Source organism: Neolamprologus brichardi, chromosome 22 (genome assembly GCF_056152115.1).
Source record: "Neolamprologus brichardi isolate AB-2024 chromosome 22, ASM5615211v1, whole genome shotgun sequence".
In the NCBI taxonomy this organism is placed as follows: Eukaryota; Metazoa; Chordata; class Actinopteri; order Cichliformes; family Cichlidae; genus Neolamprologus; species Neolamprologus brichardi.
In genome coordinates, this window is record NC_142124.1 from 12,759,518 (window position 1) to 12,781,584 (window position 22,067).

At 41.2% G+C, this 22,067-nt stretch overlaps 1 protein-coding gene across 2 annotated transcripts in view; it reads right to left on the bottom strand.

The window, feature by feature from the left end:
- LOC102779055 (RNA binding motif, single stranded interacting protein) overlaps positions 1 to 22,067 on the bottom strand; it is a 299,444-nt gene that overhangs the window by 140,559 nt on the left and 136,818 nt on the right. For both annotated transcript variants that reach the window (XM_035906432.2, XM_006788037.2), the window contains exon 5: positions 12,453 to 12,511. In XM_035906432.2, coding sequence (XP_035762325.1) covers positions 12,453 to 12,511 — 59 coding nt within the window. The remainder of the gene's footprint in view (positions 1 to 12,452; positions 12,512 to 22,067) is intronic.

A 22,067-nucleotide genomic window follows, 5' to 3' on the forward strand; every position in this document is an offset into this window, starting at 1 on the left:
CCCATTTTGCACAGCGCACAATGGAATAATAATGCCCTAAGTATGAATAATGAATCGGCGACAAGTCACGGGGCATTACAATGGTGTGCAGGGGGAAACGGCGTAATTGTTTACGTCGCTGTGAGTCATCAAGAAGACTTCTAAAGCTGCTGCTGTTGCATGTGGATGATTAATCATTGTAGTTGCATGTATGTGTATAATTCCAGCTTTGCATGTATTAAAGTAATTATGGTTAATGGAGGAAATAGATAGGCCACTCAATGGACAAACATGCATAACAATGCTCTAATATGATTCCTGTGATTAATGGATTCATTGCCGTATGATTTCAGCCTCACTCTACCTGCAGCAATATGACTGTACAAACACTTTTTGTGATTTTGCTGCATATACAGTTTTGTACAGTGCTCACATTATTACTCAGTTAATCCGTCTCCTGTTGAATAAAAATGATGTTTTGGGGTTTTTTTTTTACATTTTGAGAATGGTAATTACTTATGTGTCTCTTAACAGGAAAAATAAGACCTAAAAAATAAGGTCTATCAGAAATTTCAAGACCCTGAATTGATGTCATTATATTGATTTGTTTTGTTTTAGCATGCAAGTTTCTGCTGTTTGTTCTTGAGTCTGACATTTGGTGCTTTTTCTTGGGATGCAGTAGACATAAATAAAACTACTCTTTTGAAATTTGGCATTGGCTTTACAAGTATGGATCTCTTTTGTCCATTCAAGGGTTTAACCCGCACTTTTGCCCTGCAGGGAGGGTGGGTGATGGCTTTGGGAGACTGCGGCGAGCTGTGCAAACATTAAGGGAGAAAACGGCGGTTTCAAAAAGCGAGTTGGCATCCGTGACTAACTGTGGCCAAGCCAAGACCGCCTTGGTCACACTCCAAACCCGGAGGAGAGCATCCTCACCGGGGCTACATTCCTGTGTCCTCCTCCATTTATCCTGCACCACCAGCAGCTGACTGATGATAAATTTTGCGGCTACCCTCTACTAAACCATGTGGTGGTGTGTGTGTGCGTAAAAGTGTGCGTCTCTGCCTGTGTGTTTGTTGAATGGGCGTGTACGAGTGCTTGCGTGCGACCTCTAACTTTCTTGTTTTTGTGTGTGTTTGTGTGTATGTGTGGGTGAGTAAGTCAACAGGGGAGGATCATAAATCTATCTCCCTGTTTAAAGATCCCGCAGAGAAACATCTGCAATGCATATTTTTTTTCAGCACTCTGTACTTCTGACCACATCACAACTGTCTGTGCATTAACGCTGCATCAAAGTGACAAATCATAAGCAAACACTTTCTCCGCAATCCTACACCCTCGTATACACCTGACAGCCTGAAAACAAACAGCTGTTTAAACCATCTGCAAACATCAAAACAACTCAAAACTCGGTGTGCAAAAAGTTATTTAAGATTGTTTTAATACACAGACGCAGAGAGCAGGTCTTGGAGCCACTCAAAGTAAATTTTCCTCATTTTCTTGTCCAGATTCACTGTCCTACTGGCCTTGTACTTAGAGACAATACCAATTTGTTGTAAAATAACTCTCACACTGGGCTCTTTTATATTAGACGCTGGCGACGAGATAGCAGTACAGGCAATTAACTTATCAACCCTGCAACATGGATTTATAGCTAAGGCGTTCGTCTCGGGCTGAAGCAGCGAGCCTATTGGTTGTATTGTATTTCTTGTCATCTTCTCTCACAGGTGTAGGACCGTCCTTGTCAGAGAGTGGGAGCCGGGATCTGCAGAGGGCAGATTGCCAGGGCTTACGGCCAAGAGGGGGGGCAGTGGCAGCTCATTGTGCAGAAGACAAACTGGACATGAGCTGTAAATAAATAAATAAAATAATCCAACAGTATATCCAAGTACAGGACTGTGTCTTAAGCCACCCCTTATTTCTTTGTAGTTTGGTCCCAAGAGCCAGACATTTGTTTCCTTTTCTCTCCCCCCCCCCCTTTTCACCTTTTGTCTCCATTGAATTTGCAGTGAAATTATTTTTGGCAAAGAACCAATTTTAAATTATATCTTTAACCAGGTGTGTATTAGTAACCTGTCACAAAACACACAATTAGTTGCCATTTCTTTACTTCAATCTCTAAAAAATGCCAAAAAATAGTATTTTTTTAAACCACTGAGATGATTCCCAAAGGAATATTAGCTGAAAACTTATATTTGTATATATCAGCATGATGTGCAGTGTTTCAAAAGAAGTGGCAGCTTAAAAAAAAACTATGTATGTCCCATTGACATGAAAGCAGTTCTCTTCTTGTAATGTTCCTGTTTCTTGTATGTCCCAAAAACAGGGAAAAAATCCAGCTAAAACCTGACGCAGGACATTGGAGATACATCTGGGCTGATCCATCTGCTGTTCTCTGAAACCTCAGTGAGTAAAGGCTAAAGTATGCCAAATAACACAATAACTGGACTGAAAATCAGTGGCAACAAGTCTCATGGAGTGATGAATCCAAATTTGAAATATTTAATTCAGCTAAGTAGGCCAGGAAAGAGGTATAATAGTGAGTGTTTTTAGCCATCTATAAACCACGGTGATGGCGCTGTCATGGTTTAGGCTGCAGTTCAGCTAGTAGTGTTGGGGATCTTTTCAAAATTGATGAACGCAGATTTTGACACATCATGCAATACTACCCGGAAAGGATCTGATTGGCCTACTTTTTCAGCACAATAATGATCCCAAACACACCGCCAATGCAGTACAACCATACATGTCTAGAAAAAAAACAAAATGGAATATGATCAGTCATGGATTAGCCTTGCAGGAGCCAAGACCTCAACATTATTGGAGCAGTATGGGAAAAGAACTAAAGACAACTAACATCCAAAGAGATCATCCTTCAAGAAACCTAGTGAACTATTCCTGAATACTTTTTTTTAAAAAGACAAGAAAGCTTGCCTAAGAAAGTTCAGACTGTGCTGAAGAATAAAAGTTTGCCTTGTATATTATATTTCCATGGAAATATTTGCAAAAAGACTGCCATTAAAGCAATCTTGATGTTATTAACACACCTTCTCCTTTGATGCAATTCTTTAGAAAGTATAGTAAGTGCCAAAGAACAAGTATTACTCACAAACTGTTCTGGTCATACTGATTCAGGGACATAACGTACATTACAGTTTAATATAAGATGAACTTCTTCTCAGGTCAAGTATCTAAACAACGTGTGGGTTCACAGTAATCCTTCCTCTCTAGCTCAGTATTTCTTACATCTTCATTTTTCTGTTCATCATTTTTCATTTTCTGCTCTCTCTTTTAGTCTTTAATTAATTCATATCTATTCACACTCATTAGCTCTAGCACACCACCATATGGCTTCTACTGCATTTTCGAGCTAAATTCAGGATAAGAAGCAACTACTTAAAATATGTCGTATGAATTTGTAGCTCTACATTTACATTGCATAAAAAAGAAATGGTATCAGGACAAAAAGAGGACCTAGCTTATAGCGTTAAATCCGAGTTATCTGAAGGCACAAGATTATTTTCATGAAGTTTAAGAGACATTCAAAACTAAATTATTCATACATTCATTGCAGCTATTAAGGATTTAAAGTAGATGGACACTGAGTGGAAGAAATAAAAAAAAATAACCCACAGAAAGCAGAGGCGCATCCCTCTTCTGGTAGCATCATTAGCTTGCTAGCTTAATAGCAAAACCCTGATGTGTTTGGTGCAACATGTGAAGAGCACTTGAGAAAGGTTTGAGACCTGAAGGGTGTTAATTACTTGTCAAGAGGTTGTTAAAATGAGACCTGTAGCAAAAAACTGAGTGGTTATACAGAACCCACACACAGATATCTGAAAGAACACACACTCACATTTGCAAAGCACTAATGCCAACACTAAGAATGAACACCTACGAGTGCACAAGGACACACACACACACACACACACACACAAAGAAACCGGTAACTGCCAGAAAGGAAATGCATTTGTGTAGCACAGCCACACAAGTTAACATATCTAAAACTCTACCACAGAAGTATGCCCACACTTGGAGATGCACATTCGCACACTTAAGAGTTAGAACGGCAAACAGCCTTGAATAGTTACTCATTACGGCACACGCTGATGTGAAAACACAAGGAGCATAATCACAATTTTACACAAAGAACAGGTGCAGTCCTTCCTTCACAGGTTCACTTCACATAGTGAGCATCTTAAAATACCTGCTCTCCCTCCTTTCTGACTATACCTGGATATTACCAACCTTAATATTCACACGGGGTACCATCTTCTGCGGCACCATATTATCCCCATTTGAGCAGCAGTCTGTAATAAGCAATGTAATCACGTCAGGTACTAGGGCTTGAAAGCACCACCAGCAAGGCAGGCTAATATTTGAACAAAGCCGGATCAATGAAAAGCAAGTGCCCTAGGAACATGGGGAAAATCTCCAGGTAGAGACAAACATTAAAATCTGGACAAAGACAGATTGTCCCATTCCTCTGAACAACTATGCAGCCCATTTCTTTTGTCCTGCATCTGTTAGTCATTCATGAGGAACGGCCTGGCCGCCCCTAGCTAACTTTCCTCTGCATTGCAGTTATGATTTATGCCTTCCTTAACTAATCAAGGGCATGATCATTAGTCAGGGGATGTGCAAGGGGCCAGGGCTTTGGCAGGTCAGTGCAAGGCCGTATCTCACATGGTGTTTCCCCTGCCATCCATGGGTTAGGTCCAGGATAAGAGATGACTGGAAGTACGCCTCCTCAACTTTCACAGGGTCCGCTGAGGCATTTGTCAACAAACACGACAAGGAAAGGAATTCAGGCATGTGTGTGATGTAAAAATGGATTGAGACAATGATGAGAAAAGAAAACCTGGAACGGAATTTCCCAAGAGTCTGCCACTCCAATTAATACTAGATGTTTCTCTTTGTTTAGATCCAGAGGAGAGACAGTCAACAACAACAAATTAGAAATGAACAAATTTCCCAAATTTTGCAACAGATCTGTGTCTAAAAAAAGCATCTTGGGAAAACTTGGCTCCTGGTTATCACCTCACCATGACCTCGACTGTACACTTACAAGAATTAAAAAATGCAATCGCATAAACAGGAGACGACCACACTGTATACAAACACAACACAGGAAATGGAAGGGATACAAAAGGTCAGAGCTCAAGGAATGCGATGGCTTTGGCCCGACTGTATTTATGACAATCTTGGCCAATCAGACAGTCTCTTGGTAAACTGCCAACTTGGAATGTAGTGGAATGCAGAGTGATTGGGAAATGGTGGGGCGGGAGGTTAAAAAGAGAAAAAGATTTATGTGTATGTGCTATAGGGGGTGTTAACAAAGCCTGCAGATGTTATCCAGTGACGTTCTGCATGCTGAATCTGTCCAGATCGATGTGATTATCTCTCAGCTATTGCTAATTAGAGTCATTAATACGCAATGCAAGCAGGGAACAGCACGCGCTTTCTCTCGCGTTCTCCTTCGGCTGATATAGCGTCTTTCTGGAATGGCTTTGAGCGAGCAGAGGCATTTGGAAAAGGTCTGCTGTTGGCCACACTTCAGTCAAGATTCTCATCTGCACATAATTCACTTTCAAAGGGCAGAAGGGGCGGCAAAGAGAATCCTTAATTGCGCCAGCACAGTGCAGAACATAGACAAATGTTTATATCTTGGCCCTCTAATGAGAAACCAATAACGGATTCAGAAAGCACTCTGGTCTCTCCCCCACCCCCACCGCCAGCACCAATACACATGCACATGACAATGAAAAACAGGCCTTTTTTGATCAGCGTCACCTCATTCATCAATAGCCCTTATGCTGAGAGTCATGCAATACTCTACTTAGGCACTGATGCAGCAATAAATCTGTTTTTATAGAATGCAACGTTGCCTGTATTTCTCCATTAGGTTGTCGTTGTGGTAAGGGCACTAGATGCTTCAGAACGTAATGGTCAAGTTCCTGACAGGCTTTTAAATTGCACCAAACCGAGGCTGCACATGCTGAGCAGCCAGACGAAATTGATCAAGTTGAGCATTCAAAAAGCATGGAAGACATTCTGCTTCCAATACACACTAATTAGGGTTTCAGTCAAACATACTGTACTTACTTCTTTAAGCTTTAAATCAAATGCTTGGAGACTTCAAACATGATTTAACTTTGCAAGGATAAAATAAGAGGTTAGCATGTTTTACAACAGCTCACCCACATAATAGAGTAAAGGCGACAGTAATTCTTTCAAGATGTCAGTTCATGTAATGCCCTTGTGAGTTTTTAGCATCCTCATGTAAAATGGATGGCAAGTTACGGGGCAAAGAAATGTACAACAACAAACTGCCGAACACACAGCCACGAGAGACTATCTCATCTCATCTATCTCCCACAATTCAGTGCGGTGGGCCGTCGCAGCAGCGCGCCAGTCGGGCCGGTGAATCTCAGCACAGTCTTATCTCCCAGAAGCGGAGGAGGAAACGGAGGTCCTTTAAAGGGCTGAGGTCATTTCCTCTGCCTCCGGGCTCTGGCAGGAAAAATAAAATGTCTCCATTCGGTCAGCCCTGCTTTATTTCAAATGCCGCCGCTGCCTTTTAAGAGGCCCTTGTGGGCATGGATGGCAAATGAGCGGTTTTGGGTTCTCGCAATCTATTCCTTTCTCCCTCTCTCTCTGCCATTCTCAATCCCCCACTCCATCTGTGATGTAAAGCCCAAATCTCTGCTGTATTTCTACAGTTTATGTGAAAGTGCAGAGACAGATATATAGATGGAGTATGAGAGGGGGAGAGAAAAACAGAGATGAAGAGAGAAGGAGAAGCAGAGTGAGAGTGCGGAGGTGCATGAGAGCAAGAGAGAGAGAAAGAGAGAGAGATGAAAAGCTGAATGCCTCCTCTTACCTGCAGCTCTTGACAACCCTAAAGCCCTTTCACAACTTCCTGTTCCTCTCTGAACTGGGCTACATCCAAAGCATGTGCGTGCATTTATCGGAACGCACGGCTTACATGCAACTGTTGTGCACTCTTGTAAGAGTACAGGTGTGTGTGTGTGTGTGTGAGTGTCTCACCGAGCAAGGGAGGCAGTGAGGGAGTGAGTCAGCGCTGGGAAGATAGAGAGGCTCATTGAAAGGCCTGCGTGGTGAGGTGGTGGAGGAGAGCAGCCAGAACAGGCAGACACGCAGGCACACATGCTGTGAAGTTAGGAAAAGGACTGATAGATCTATTGCGCAGCCACTGCTGCTGCAAGAGTCGAACACACCTCAGGCAAATGGATGGGGAGTGAGTGCGGGGGTACCATTAGTCTTTCGGTGTGTGTGTGAGTATGCCCTTTGTGTTTGAGTGCGTGGGAGAGGTATATTACATGGTCTTGGAGTGTAGTTTTTATGATGTGGTACTTCAAACAAGGCTTTGCAGTACTTTACAGTGCACACTCATTTACTGAGGGCAAATGTATATACAGATGTACGGTTGTGGAGAAACAAGGCATATGTGCACATTAGTTAGGTGCCCGTGTTGCTTCGTTTTTCTATGCACGGTAACTACACACTTCCCAAACACCTGACCTGTAAGCACACAAAGCATCATCTCTGTTTTTCTGCATTACCACAACAGACAGCCTCCACTCCCACACTCAGCACTCCATCTCACATATCAACTACCAAGCTTTTGTCTTAAGCTCAAAATCACTCTTTTTTATAGGGTGGAACAGTCATTTCTTAAAGAATTATCAAGCAAAGCTAGTATGTACATTTAGGTATTATGAATAGATTCAGGGAAAGCTCATCATGCAAGCAAATCATCACAACTTGCTTGATTGTCCAATAAGCACTTAGATTTAAAGAAAAAAGTAAAGAACATCATGTTCCTTAATTCTGTGGGTGCTGTATTCCAAGTATGTGCTGCTTGATAAGAGAAAAACTGAGTGCCCAAACCCACTTTTCCTGAGGGGTATTAAAGGGAAGCACTGTGTAAATGTGTACGTGTATGCGTTAGTCCCCGTAGGGAAATTACTCCTCTGCATTTAACCCATTCACCCAGTGAAGCAGTGGGCAGCCACCAATGCAGCGCCCGGGGAGCAGTGTGTAGGGATGGTACCTTGCTCAGGGGCACCTCGGGGTAGCTGTTCAGTGGAGTCGAACCCCCGACCTTCCGATCATGGGGCAACCACTCTACCTACTGAGCTATCCCTGCCCCTGTGTCTGTGTTGTTAAGAGATTACTAGTTTTCTTATTAGGGCTACTTGCTTGTGACCTGCTTATTTGAGCTTGTCATTACAGAGGTTTGTGAATAAATCCGTGCATCATTAGCAGCTCACCCACCAAACTTTTCCCTGTCATCAGTGTACACCCATCAGGCATAACATTATGACCACTGACAAGTGAAGTGAATAACCCTGATTATTTCTTCATTGCGGCACCTGTTAGTGGGTGGGATATATTAGGGAGCAAGTGAACATTTTGTCCTCAGAGTTGATGTGTTAGAAGCAGGAAGAAGGGGAAAGCATAAAGATTTAAGCGCACTTCACAAGGGACAAATCGTGATGGCTAGATGACGTCAGGGTGCGTTGCATACCTAGGATACACCTGGCACCAGAGTGCACTATGGGAAGAAGGCAAGTCAGCAGGGGCAGTGTAACGGCTTGGGCAATGTTCTACTGGGAGACCTTGGGTTCTGCCAACCATGTGGATATTACTTTGACATATGCCACCTCCCTAAGCATTGTTCTAGAGCAGTGTTTCCCAACCACTGTGCCGTGAGAAATGATCAGGTGTGCCGTGGAAGACTATCTGGTTCCACCTGGTTAGCGAAGAACGTGAGTAACGGGCAGAACAATTACATTCTCTTCCACTAGAGGGCAGTACAACTACCTGCTCTGATTAAATGAATTGTTTAACTGCCAGTAAAACAGAAGAAGACCAAGAAGAAATTACATTATTGTCATGCTGTGAGTGAGACAATGCAGCGCGTAATAGCAATAAATAAATATTTGAAAGAAAAAGTAGTCAATCTGACCTGGGTCCTGGAGAAATTCCGACCCAGATGAAGGGTCGGAATGAGTATGAGTAGTGGTCAGAAGGAAGCAAAAAAGCTATACTGGGGACAAACCAAACCAATTCTACTATGCATGGTACGCGAGGAAAAATTATCAATATGTTTTTTGTGACATTTTGTGTTTGGTAGTGTGCCGTGTGATTTTTCTAACGTGAAATATGTGCCGTGGCTAAAAGGTTCGGAAACACTGCTCCAGAGCATGTACGCGCTTTCATGGGAATGGTATTCTCCAATGGCTGTGGCCTCTTTAAGCAGGATCATGGACCCCGCCATAAAACAAAAACAATTCAGGAGTAGTTTGAGGAGCACAATAACAGGCTTAAGGCACTAACTTAGCCTCCAAGCTTCCCAGATCTCAATCCATTCAAACATCTGTCGATGTGCTGGACACACAATGATAATAATAATAATAATGGATTGCATTTATATAGCGCTTTTCGAGACCCTCAAAGCGCTTTACAATTCCACTATTCATTCACTCTCACATTCACACACTGGTGGAGGCAGCTACAGTTGTAGCTACAGCTGCCCTGGGGCAGACTGACAGAAGCGAGGCTGCCATATCGCGCCATCGGCCCCTTTGGCCATCACCAGCAGGAGGTAGGTGAAGTGTCTTACCCAAGGTCACAACGACCAAGACAGATATAGCTGGGGATCAAACTGGCAACTTTCTAGTTACAAGATGAGCTTCCCACCCCCCTGAACCACGGTCGCCCCCCCACACAAGTCACTATCATCTACGTCACCATCGTCATCTTTACTGGTTCATACTTTCATTTTTAGAAATTACATATTTGTGCTTACAGTTGGCAGCTTGACATACAGCACTGAGCTCTCAAAAGGTTGAGTCGTTTTAAAGTTTTTTGCCATATGAGCAGGTAACTCTGCCGTTTGAGCCATTTTTTTTTATCAGTGTAAACAATCCAGTGGTAACTAATCTAAAGTCTTTGTTAATTAACTGATAAATTAGTCGTTAGTCTCTGCAATGCTTTGTACAGTATATACAAAAGCATAATTATTTTAGACTGTTATGAAGAACATTTTACTCTTTGACAAAATATAAACACCCAAATGTTAGTCAGCAAGTACAAGGTCTGTTACTAGCTTGGTTTTCCAATGGCTGATTCTCTCTTAATAGCACTCTCTCAGAGATGACTGACCTCTTCTCTAGCCCATTTTTCACATGGTTTTGGCAGTGCACTCACTGAGCTGAGCTAAAGACAGATAACACAAAAGAGGGAAGAGGAGATGGAGAAGGCGAACAGACAGGAGGGAGAGAGAGAGAGACAGCTGCGTGATGGCAGCACAGTGAAGGTAAGCCACCATCCTGACATTTAAACAAGTGTCAGATACAGGGGGTCAGATGAATGGAAACAAGCCGTGACCAGATCGGGGCTGTGTGCCGATTTCGATTTGTTACGAGGAGCGGACGCCAGCCCATCGGGCTTCAGTGCACCTGCCTGGATCGCTTGCGCTTTGATAGCTGCTCACCTTTTGGGAGATGCTTGTCCCTACCATCGCCAAGTATTTGATCAAAGAAAATCAAAGAGAACTGCTGCACTCCAAAAAAATAAATAAATTAAAATAGTTATACATTTAGCCATTCTATCCCATCCCATTTTCTTAAATGCTTGTCCAAGTCAGGGTTATGGAGAGGTTAGAGCTGTCACAGGTGAGGTGCACCGTCAACAGGTTGGCAGCAGGGCATCTTATGGGTTTAGATTTTCCATTGCACATAAAAGAAATAAGTAAATGACAGTATCAATAAATAAATATGTAATAAAATAAATTATATTTTAAAAAATACATTTGTAATTATAAATATCTATGTATTTAAAAAGTACCACTTATAATACTATAACAGACGTATGTTTTATCCTCTCTACAATGTTATAAGGTCTTGGTGTTCAAGTGCACTAAGATCATGCACGTTGTAGTTTGACATAGATATATATATAAAACTGAATACAACAGTTAGTGGGAGAGATGCCCAGGCAGAAATGGGAAGCAAAAAACTGCAAAAAATCCTGTTTTTGTGCAGCTTTGCTTCACCTCAATTTGGCTTTCAAACACTAAAGAACTGTAATTTTCTCTTCAAGGTTACTAAGCCCTTCGTCCTCACACTCTTCTTCGTCACATCTTTTCTGTATCCCTCTACCTCTCTGTGTCTGGGTGTAGACCAGGACCATCCTTTCCACTCATAAAATAAGTCTGCTTATATTTGCTTTTTGGCATCTCAGCAGTCCTGCATTCCAGGAAGGTGAGTTATGGGAAATGCTGTCTCCCACAAAACACAGTCCTAAGCTGGGATGATTTTTTTTTTTTTTTTTTTAGTGTTGTACATAACTCAGATCAGCCGGACACGGACAACACTAAACATCTAATTTCTTTTATTCGCAACCCAAGAAGATTCAAAGATGTTTGTCTCACCTCTTTTTATACCTCTCACTGTCCCCTCTAATCCACTCTGTTCTGTGTCCTGTGACCTGTAGATATATCCTTGCTACTAACAGGCATCCAAGTGTTGTCTTTAATGGCCAGGCGAACTCACAAAAAGGACCTGCCAAGATAATCAGCCTTTTTTTCCCTATCCTCTAAAAGGCAAAGGTTCTTTTCCTCAACATTTTGACCCAGACCATGCCCAGCAGGATATACTCATGTGTGTAGCAGGGTTAAGAAGGCAGCTTCACCTTGAAAGGCCACACTTCAGAGCCCGGGAAACCACAAAAAGCAATTAAAAGTATTGATGGAACTTCAATAGCTCTTAAACAGTGCTGCCAGACACCTCGGGGCAAGTAGCACACTAATCTTTTTTTTTTTTCCTTTCCCCTCCCTCATCCCTCTATATTCTCTTCTCTTTCACAATTTCTTCACTTAAGACTTCACTGGTCTTCATCATTAAAAAATTGATTCCTCAAAAAGTATTTTCAGCCTTGTAAGGCAGCTGACCAAGGTTCTAAGAAGATGAGTTTGACAAAGATAATAACTGAAGTTTATCTAATCTTTGCTTGCTTGTTAGCCCACTAATTGGCTGCATATGTTCAAGCATGTAATTGTGTGTAGTATGTGTGCCCCAGAAACAATTTCAAATGAGCCAGTAATGTCATTATTTCATGTTCGCATTACTGCGCGGATACTAATGGAAACACCCTTTCCAAATGATTGTCATCCGTACGACAAAGCAGGAAATCGAGGAAGAGATAGGGAAAGGCTAAGAGTGTGGCTCCCTTCCTAATCATCCTCTGAAGCAGGCCAGCGCCTCCAAGAGCAAGATGTTTACCTAGATCCTTTTTCTCACCAGATCACTGATTTACCATGTGCACCTTTCTCGGCCGATGTCTGAAATTTACAAAAAGGTTTGGACTGTGGCTCCTGTGACAGCACACCCACAGAGTGACAGTCAATGCACTTAAACAAGGCACAAAAACTAGACACTTACCTTTGCACTGGTTAGTGTTCTTATCCAGAATGGCCTTGGTTGACACTATTTTCCCATACCTGTAAAGACAGAGAAATCAAATTTAGCGTTTTACACTCGTAATAACCCACAGGACCTTCGCCTGGTGGGACAGTTCATTTGGATTACCAACCTGTGGTTAATATATTTGCCTTATTTTCTATACTTTGCCATTTAGTTACAACGAGAAATTTGCAAAGTCACAGAAATGTCAAAAGCCACTGGGAAGAGAAATCACTTGAGGTTAATACAATTATGTGTATGGCTGACTTGGAATGAATGGGCAGCCCTTTGGCATTTCAGAGAGTCACTGAACATTATAAAAGGTCTACAAGCATGCAAGTGCAATAAACGGTCCTAAAGGTTGCTCTTTTGGTGTAAAGTAAAATTCATGTGTTGCTAATGAATTTATTTGAAATCTAAAAACTATAAAGCGAACACATTTAAATCAAAGGTGACTCAAAGGAATAATGATACGTCTTAATGAGCTTTAGAGAAGCTGGTAGGGTGATATGATGTAACCTTCAGACAGAGACAGTACAGTGCAGTAGCCCCTCCTGCTTCTGTTCTTTATGTTAAGCTAACTGTCTGTTGACTCTGGCTTCAGAGTGAATGAACATACACCACTGGGCCCCTCAGAGCAGCTGTACCGAATACGTTACAATAAAAAAAAAAAAAAATTGTACTCCACTGCAAAAGGGGGGGGGGGCACTAAATGCCAAATTGAAAGTGGTGTTAAATGATTTAAAAGTCACGTTTTGAGTTGGTTAATAAAAAATAAGAAATAAACAGAATTGCCACAAGTAATAAAAATGTATTTAATTGCTAGAGCCAAAAATGCATCCTTTCATAATGAAGACAGTGAAGACAGAAAAGGTCTCTGATAATGTAATGTTTCATTTAACTTAAAATTAGCTAATAAAAGAACATTTAATATTAAAATAATGTCTAGATTCTTGGGTCTAGCTAATTCAGGGACACCTTGAGCTTCTAAACAAGTGCAAACAACACAATTGGCAGCAATTGTCATAACAATTCGGGTCTTTTGGTGTATCTATCGTCTCAGAGCTCCCTTTCAGAAAGAAAGAACCCAAGAAAATAACCAAATTTCACCGCTATGTTTGTAAATGAGTGAATAAATTCTAGACTCCCCGTATTCTGGCAGATTCTGTAACTGGAATTTGTGATATAACTTATTCATAAAAAATATAAAACGTGTATGATGCTGGAGCCTATTTGGACCTGTGAAAATCCAATACAAAAGTTGAAATTGCCAAAGGAGCAGGACTGCATAAAGACACCTACGGTATGCTTATAAGCTTACATGTCACTGATGCAGCTCCACGCAAAAGCAAAAATATATTGTATTTCTTTATTCCACGGGTCTATATGCAAAGTGGCTTGCAAGGAATTTTTTGAAATAGAAAGACTGACCTTCCTGACTGACAGACAGCAAGATCTTCTATCTGCTTGTCTCAGCTAAAACTGCAATATGCTGCACTGTGAGCACTAATGTACATGCGGAGATATACTACATGCATGCATGTGTGCTGATATGTAAGTGACAACAATTCCCTGTATGTCAAAAGCAAATCACAAAGACTACAAAGGACAAAAAACAGCCACCCTCATCACTGCATCTGTGCACACACACTTGCATCTGTGCACACACACTTGCATCTGTGCACACACACTTACATACACTCACACATATTCTGTAGGAAAGAAGCAGTGGTGCATCCCGGCCCATATTTCACCAGCAGGGGATAATTGTGCCATTTCTCAACGAGTGGCGGAGACTCTATTTATTGCATGCTGCGGTGGGATGGGTGGTGGATATGAACTGATGAGCTCCGAGAGGAAAACTACCAGCTCGCACACACTAATACAGATACCACACGAGTACACCCACACACACATACACGCATACAAACACACAGAGCGACAGCACTCACCAATCAGTGGATTGTCTCTCTTCAGCAGATAAACAGGCCATTTTAGCCATAGGGATTCATAATCTACTGCAACAGAGTGGGACTAAGGTGCAGCGTTTGATCATACCGAGACACTCTCAAGCATAAGCACACAAGATGAACATGGAACAAGGAGTTTTCACTTGATTAGTGAATGTGGAGAGCTGGGGCAAGTGCCTTCAGCATTCGCTGAGCTACAAAGCTGTAAGTAATTTTGTAGCACGTTAAAGATACAAATTTAGATTTGATAATTAAGTATTGATAAAGGAAGTAGGTGGGAATTACCTTTGTGTTCTACTAATACATTTCAAGTCATTTGAATCGTTTAACGACAGCAAACATCTTCAAAATTAAAAAAGCCTAACTTTTAACTAAACTAGAACATTAAATAAGCATTCAAGACGCAGCATGTCAATAACCACATAGTCAGTTGAGGCAATGTGTCGAAATTTCCTAGCTACCCTCAGTCAGTTTAGAACCTGCTGAAGGCGGGGGTAACACGTGCTGAAATAATAAGGATGTGAAACTACATGGAGAGCTTTAGTCTAGTTCTCAAATATGAATTATTGGTTTTCTTTACAGCTTTAGTTAATATTAAATCGTAACTAGTCACTAAAGACATCTCAACTGTAATTTAGTCACTGCCCTTTGCGAAAGGAATATTTCAGCGGAATAAGAAGGTGTCTAACACCAGCTGCCAGGTCCTATTGCTGTTTCTACTATTTTACAGGTGATTTTTTTTTACTGAATTAAACACTAAAGGAGCAAAACTTAAACCCCCAAAATAAAAAACTGGCGATGGACTCGGCTAGTCGCTGAGAGCCTATTACTCGGCCAGCCTTACCAGTGATTATATTCATTCTTACGTCATAGTACTGATTTTGTGCTGATTTACCGCCAAACACTACAGTATATGAAAGGGATTGTTATTTGTTTATGTGCACTTAGGTGTCTGCCCTCCTTCAGTACTTGCGTGAACATTTTTGTATGCTTTCAGTCTGGGAAGCAGTTAAAAAGCGCTGCGCTTTTGGCACAAATTGGGGGAAAGTTCTCATTAAAACTTTGTTTGGACTCTGGGGAAGCAGGAGACAGTAGCTTTCCAATGCCAACTCATCACTGCTTGCCTCATTAAATGTTAAAGATGGCTCATCAATGGATCCTATCCGCGGTCCAAATACACGCCACAAAGATACTGCAGGGAGATGAAAAGGCAAGAAGGAAGGAGCAAGCTTCAGGCCCATAATGGAAACATATTGGAAATGGATGAAGAATGTGATCAGTATGGTCATATATGTGTCGTGTGTGTGTGTGTGTGGGGCTGTGGATGACCCTGCTGGAGGCTCCTTCGCCTCTCTGCCAGGCAAGCCTGGGGAGGCTTTGATGTGACAGAGGCAGTCCCTGTGAGGCGCAGGTTTAACACTGTGATGCTGCGGCCGGGATGCAGAGCCTGTCTCCACTAATCCTATTTCAATCACTCTTCCAGCCTCTTATCTCTGACTCTGCTGGCCTTCGGCCCTCCCCCCCTCCTTACAAATCTTCTTCTCTTACTTGTTCTCTTTCTGTCTTAATGTCTCTCTACCATCTACCATTTCTCTTTCCTGTACTGTATCCTTATTTCTCTCCTTTTGTCTCTCTTTGCCCTCCTTCTTCCTAATAGAAATACAATGGCAATCATTCTGATGCAACATCGGATCAACCCCAAGAAAAAGAGACACCAGAAATAAAACTGCCTATAAAACAAAGGCTTTACGAGCTATTTTAGGCTGATGAAAATGTACAAATTGTGGTTGATGTAAAACATGTCATTCGTTTGACAGCTGTCTAGGCACTGGAAATGTGATAAAATTGAAGCTGAGCTACATTTTTTTTTAGAGGGCAGCTGCATGTGCATGAGACATCCCAGAACGGCATTTCTTTCTTTCTTCTCGCTCTTGCTGGATGAAAGGATCCAGGCGTATTCCATTTCCGTCATCAGAGCTGAGAAAGTGAAGTGTCTCTTTGCTGTACGTGGGCAGGCAGAGAGCTGCCCAGAACCACAACACGTCAGTGTGGTACGTACAAAAGCACAGGAAAGGAACGGGTGGATGGACCACCCAAGTGTTGTGCTTAGACCTTGCCCTCTGCCTCTTGACACACTTTACAAAGTGACTGTGTGTTTGCACGATTACACAACACAGCACTGCCTTGAATAGCAGGCAGGTGAAACCTGAACTTGGATGTGGGACAACCTCCTCACATCTGCACTCCCAGAAGGTCTTTATGCCAAAGGTTGGTGAGTTGTGAGTATGCGTTTCTTTTTCTGTGCAAATGAAGGCTACTATAACGGCATATGATAGCCCATCTGTGCATGCATATGAAGACTTGAACATATGCACTACTTGTGTATACTGGGCGGCACTGTTTGATCAAGAACAAAGGAAAAGTAGCAAAAATAAATTGGAAAAGCAAGGAGTAAAATCAGCTGAAAATTGTTTAAAAGCAGCAACACTCTTTTTTTAGGCTTGTTCAGCACCTTTGGAGAACCTGTGTAGGGACTTGGGGCAGGTGCAAAGGCACACTATGGAGAATAGTAACTGTATTTTATCATCTCTGCAGGCCTTTATACAATTAATTAGAATATAGATACTCTAGCTGAAAAAAATATGAGCAGTGAGGGTTCTTCCCATGTAAAACCAGATGCAGGAGACACCCACTATCCAGATTTACTGTTTCCTCTGAGCAGTAAATACTACCCCGAGGGTTTCCTTAACCTTAAAAAGCACACTGTCTTATTAAATATGTGTAATGATGATGCCATATTAGTACCCTTGTGAGTTGCACACAGCAGCATTTGAGTACATTAACTCCGCTAATTTCCAGCAACGGGCAACAATCAGCTGACTGAACAGCCATATTTTTAAGGATGAGTCCCGCCATAGTAAATTTTAGCAGCTGTGAATTTGGCTTGACGAACATCTGCTTGAAGTTGAACAGCAAAGTATAACACAACACAAGTAGAAGGATGGATACTACAAAAAAAGCAGTTTTCTCCGTCTTATTTTGTTATTTTTCCAGTAATCAGTAAGAATATATGGACATACTGTATTGTAAAATTACACCTATTTAAGAAAAACAACATTACATATAGTTTTATACAGCACATTTTATTTTGTTAAGTCTTTGATGGTAATTCAAAAGACAGGTGTCACTGCGGCAGACGCACAGAGAGGGCAGAATGGGTGAAAAAAGATGGGAAAGAAGCGCGCCTTCTTTATAGTCTTACATCAAAGATAAAAAAGAAAAACAGGATGTAAGAAAGAACCAAACATAAAGAGGATGACAGATGAAAACGGGAAATCTTGGGCAAAGATCACATGCGAGCACTTAAGCCTTCGAGAACACGAGTCATTAAAAGACGAGAGAGAATAGTACGCCACTTTGTTAGGTACACTTGCTCAGCTGCTCAATAATGCAAATATCTTATAAGCCAATCACATGGCAGCAACTCTATGCTTTTAGGCTCAACAAAATTGATCTCTTGGTCCCTGATCTGCTGGGACAGTCAGGTGGTAGGGTCAGAAGCTGGTGTAAAGAACATGAAAGCATGCATCCATCCTACCCGGTCACTGACAATCACTACAACTCTCATGCTGTATACAAGCACTATGTAGCATCTGCCCTTGACCGTCCCCTTGTAGCAGCTTAAGTGTCCCACAGCTCACACATCTCCAGCTCAGAGGTTAGGCCTCCTGTTTATGCTGCAAAATGTGGCAAAGAGTTTGAATGTCAGTTGTAAACTAAGGGATGTTGTAAGCTTAGAAAAGAGAAGTTTCCAGAAGAATGAACATTAAGAGAGCATGTACACGGCTAATCGTTCATTTAAACATTCAAGGATGATAAAGATAAAGACATGTACAAGTAAAAAGAAAACATTCAGACACTCAGAATTGGACATTAGAGACAGGACACACAAATAATAAAGATCCAGTGAGAAGGGAAAAGGTAACCCTCTCATGACTCATAATGCTGTTAAGCCCTAACACTAGTGAAATGACATCAGTGACTTCTCATGATCCCTGAAGTAAATGGAAACGCATGAAAACCGTGACCAATGCAAAGTGAGTGCAATGTTGCGCTTCAACACTCTTCTTTTTTTTTTTTTTGCCTTAAGCAGATACAATGTGCATTTTACCCTCTCCATCTATACAGTATAACATTGATTCAATGCGCTTATTAAATGAAAACAATGTCAAAAAAATCATTCAGAAAAACAAAGACTACAAAATTTAAACATCAAAACACTGCGCTGGCAAGGATGAGAAGCGATAAATCAAAAAAGCTTCAACAAATTGGATAATTCCACTTCTGGCTTCAGCAGTCAATCTTTTTCTTGGCAGAATCACTTAATTTTTTTTTTTTTTTTTTTTAGGTGCCGGGATTCCCCAGAGTTTTGTTGGCGGGTTTGCAGTAAACTGGCGAATGTTTCCTACCGAACCCTTAACAGCTCTAAATGCAGGAAGGATGTTGGAATGGAAGGTAATTTGGCTGTTTGTAGTGTTTTTTTCTTTTCTTTTTTCTCCTGCTCCTACAAATATCACATTCTTTGGCCAATAACAAACTGGCAGTAGTACACAACATCTAACAATCAGGCATCATAAGGTAATAGAGCTTCATAATTTGTTAGACGAAAAACAACATAATGATAAAGTCCATTCATTTTCAACAGAATGGAGCTAAAGTGTTTGGCCAGCGTATGTCATCATACCCATCTGCTGAAGTTGGCTGTGGTCACACACGCTGTGGTCACTGGCTGTCATCAACCATTGTGATTTAACTTTTTTGCCCATTTCTGTTACTGATGGGATTTTATTTTTAATGAACTGGCATCTAAAATGGATGACAAGTTGATTAGAAACATTCAAACTTACTCACCTCCCTCAATAATAAGAATGGATTATAGCTGCAAGCAGAAATGAAGCTGCCGGGCGCCAGTGAGGTAATTTATAAAGGAAAAGGAGGTAATTTAAAAGTTTTAGCATATGTTCAGAATTCATTGTTACAGAGTTAAATTTAAAACAATTCATTTTCACATTAAGGGATGTTCAATAAAGGAAAGTTTTAAAATTCAGATCAGCTCGTAGAGGTTCCACTGGGAAAATTGTTCCCACAATTTACTCTGTGTCATTTTGGATGAGACTGGATCAGCGTGCTGAATTGAATGCAGCAGCATTCCATTTATGTCTCGCTGTGCAACTTTCTCATGAATAATCATTCACCTACCTTTTTTCTAATATTAAATTGACATAAAATTCAAAATTTTGCAAAAAATTATATATTTCAGGATAAATGGAATTCATTTACCAGCCTTTGATACTTATTAATTCTACCTGCTGTTCTTTGCAAAAGTAATTCACATAGATTTGATTTATAACGGCAGGAAGAGGAATAAAAGAATAAGTTCTTTGAATTTTAAAAGATATTGTATAAGGGATTTTAAAGTTGCATGTAGAGTGTGAAAGATTTTGCTCAGGGGGCACACTTTTAGTAAAAAGAAAAAAAAAGATATTTAGGACTGTAGTTGAGTATGCCAGTGCAAAACTTTGGTATAAAGCCAGTGGTTAAGAGTGCCAAACAAAAAATAACTTGATGTATTCTGAAGGGTTGTTCCACGGTTATAAAACACTTGATTGTGATGAACTGGTAGCACATCATAGTGTAATCTTGGATTCACAAATGTAGGCTAAGCTAAAGGCAAGGCAGTCAACCACCTCTGGACATCAAACACTTTAGTTAAGACAAGTTACTTCTGCCAAGGAGGTTATATTTTTGGCAGCGTTTGGGTGTGTGCATGCATATCATCTTTCTGTCTGCAAAGATCTTATACAAAGAAGTTTTGAATAAATTCTGATGAAACTTTGTAGGGGTGTTGAATGGGGTCACATTAACAATCCATTAAAATACATTTAGCTGTAGCTGTGGACAGAGCTACTCTACTGATTACCCTTGTTTATTACTTTTATGCAAACGTAACCGAAGTATTGAAAAATATCTATTCTCCAAATGGTTGGCGAGTGCTTTCCGCCCCACTTCTATCCTGTTTTGGCAAGTGTTTGCAGAGGAGTAAATTTTACCTCCATAATTAAAATATACATTTAAGTATCATATTAAACTTCTAATTTAACTCTTTGGTAAGTGGCCTGTTCAGTTGAATGCACTCTTCAAAGCCCGAGAGTTAAAAATACTGGAGCAGAAAGAATGTGCACCAAAAACCAGATGCACAAATCCAGATCTGAGCCTGGGAAAATCAAAAAACAAGCAGGTAGTTTGTGTTGACTGACAGTGTGCATCAAGAACAGACAAGGGCAACAGTAAGTAGCAACAGGAGGCATTAACCTGAGTGTTGCTAGTTACCATTTCTCCCTCTCTCCAGCTCTCTCACACACACACGTACGCTGGCCTTCTTCAGAGCCAGCCTTGCAGAATTGCCTGTGTTTGTTTGGAAGTGTCCAACCTGTCAAACCCACATGCCGTGCACTGCTGTCTGACACGCACAAATGAACACATCTCATCTGTGCTGGTGCGGCTTCTGCTTTCTAGATATTGCTTCAAAAGGAAAGTCAGCAGAGTGAAAAGGAGAAAAGAAAGAGGTAGCACGAAGCAGAGTCCAGAGATCTCAGGTTTTGTCCCTTACGTCAATCAGTCTTTTTGTACAACTGACCCTGTTGCTGCTTCTGCTGGAGCTTAAAAACTCTCTCGCCCTGTACAGCTGGATTCAGATAAAAGGCAATGCAGCGTGTGGAGACGGGCAACGACTACACTGTTGCTGTGGTTGCTGGTATACTTAAACTGAAGTGAAGTGCAGCTAGAGAAAACCAGACATTTTTTGAGAAGGCATTTTCTGTTAACCTAAATGCATCTGAATCTAAAGTCTTACTAAAACGCTATTTAAGAAAATAACTCTGCTGAAAGTGTCAGCTGTTGTGTAAAACTGGAAGAGCAGATCTTTTCAGCTTCTAAATAGGCAAACTGTCTATGTGTCATGTATACAGTAATGGGAGTATAAATAATTCAAAAATACAGCCTAAGGCCAAATCAACTTCTCTGCTCGCCCTCGCTCTAAAATTGATGTTCGGGGAGGAAGGAGGTGTAGTATTTTAGCCAGTTTGGCTTGGCCAGTAAAATGATTGTGTCACTTGTGCCGGAGCAGAGAAGTGGAGGGTTTAACATGATAAAGAGATGTTACCAAGCGAACGAGAATGAAAGGGTATAGAAGTTGGAGAGGCGGAATAGAGTGTTACGGAGAGAAAGAGGAAGAGAGACAGAAAAAGTGGGTGTGAAGGATTCTGGTTCCAAGAATAGCAGATGCTTCTACTCAATTTGAAGCTGTAGGTGTAGGAGTAGTTTAGGCATTCCTGTGGTTGTGTCACTGCTTTTCAGAGATTCACTATCTCTTTGTACCCTGAGTGACGCACACCCTGACCCTGCAGAAAGACGAGAGGATGGGGTGCTGGGGGCAAAGACAGAGCAGAAGAGGGGCAGGAGTTGAGCCAGGTGGATAGGTGGAAAAGTGAAAAGAGACACTTACAATTCAAGGGGAAAAAACTGAATTAAGAAGACAGACTACTATGGAGAAAGATACAAATAT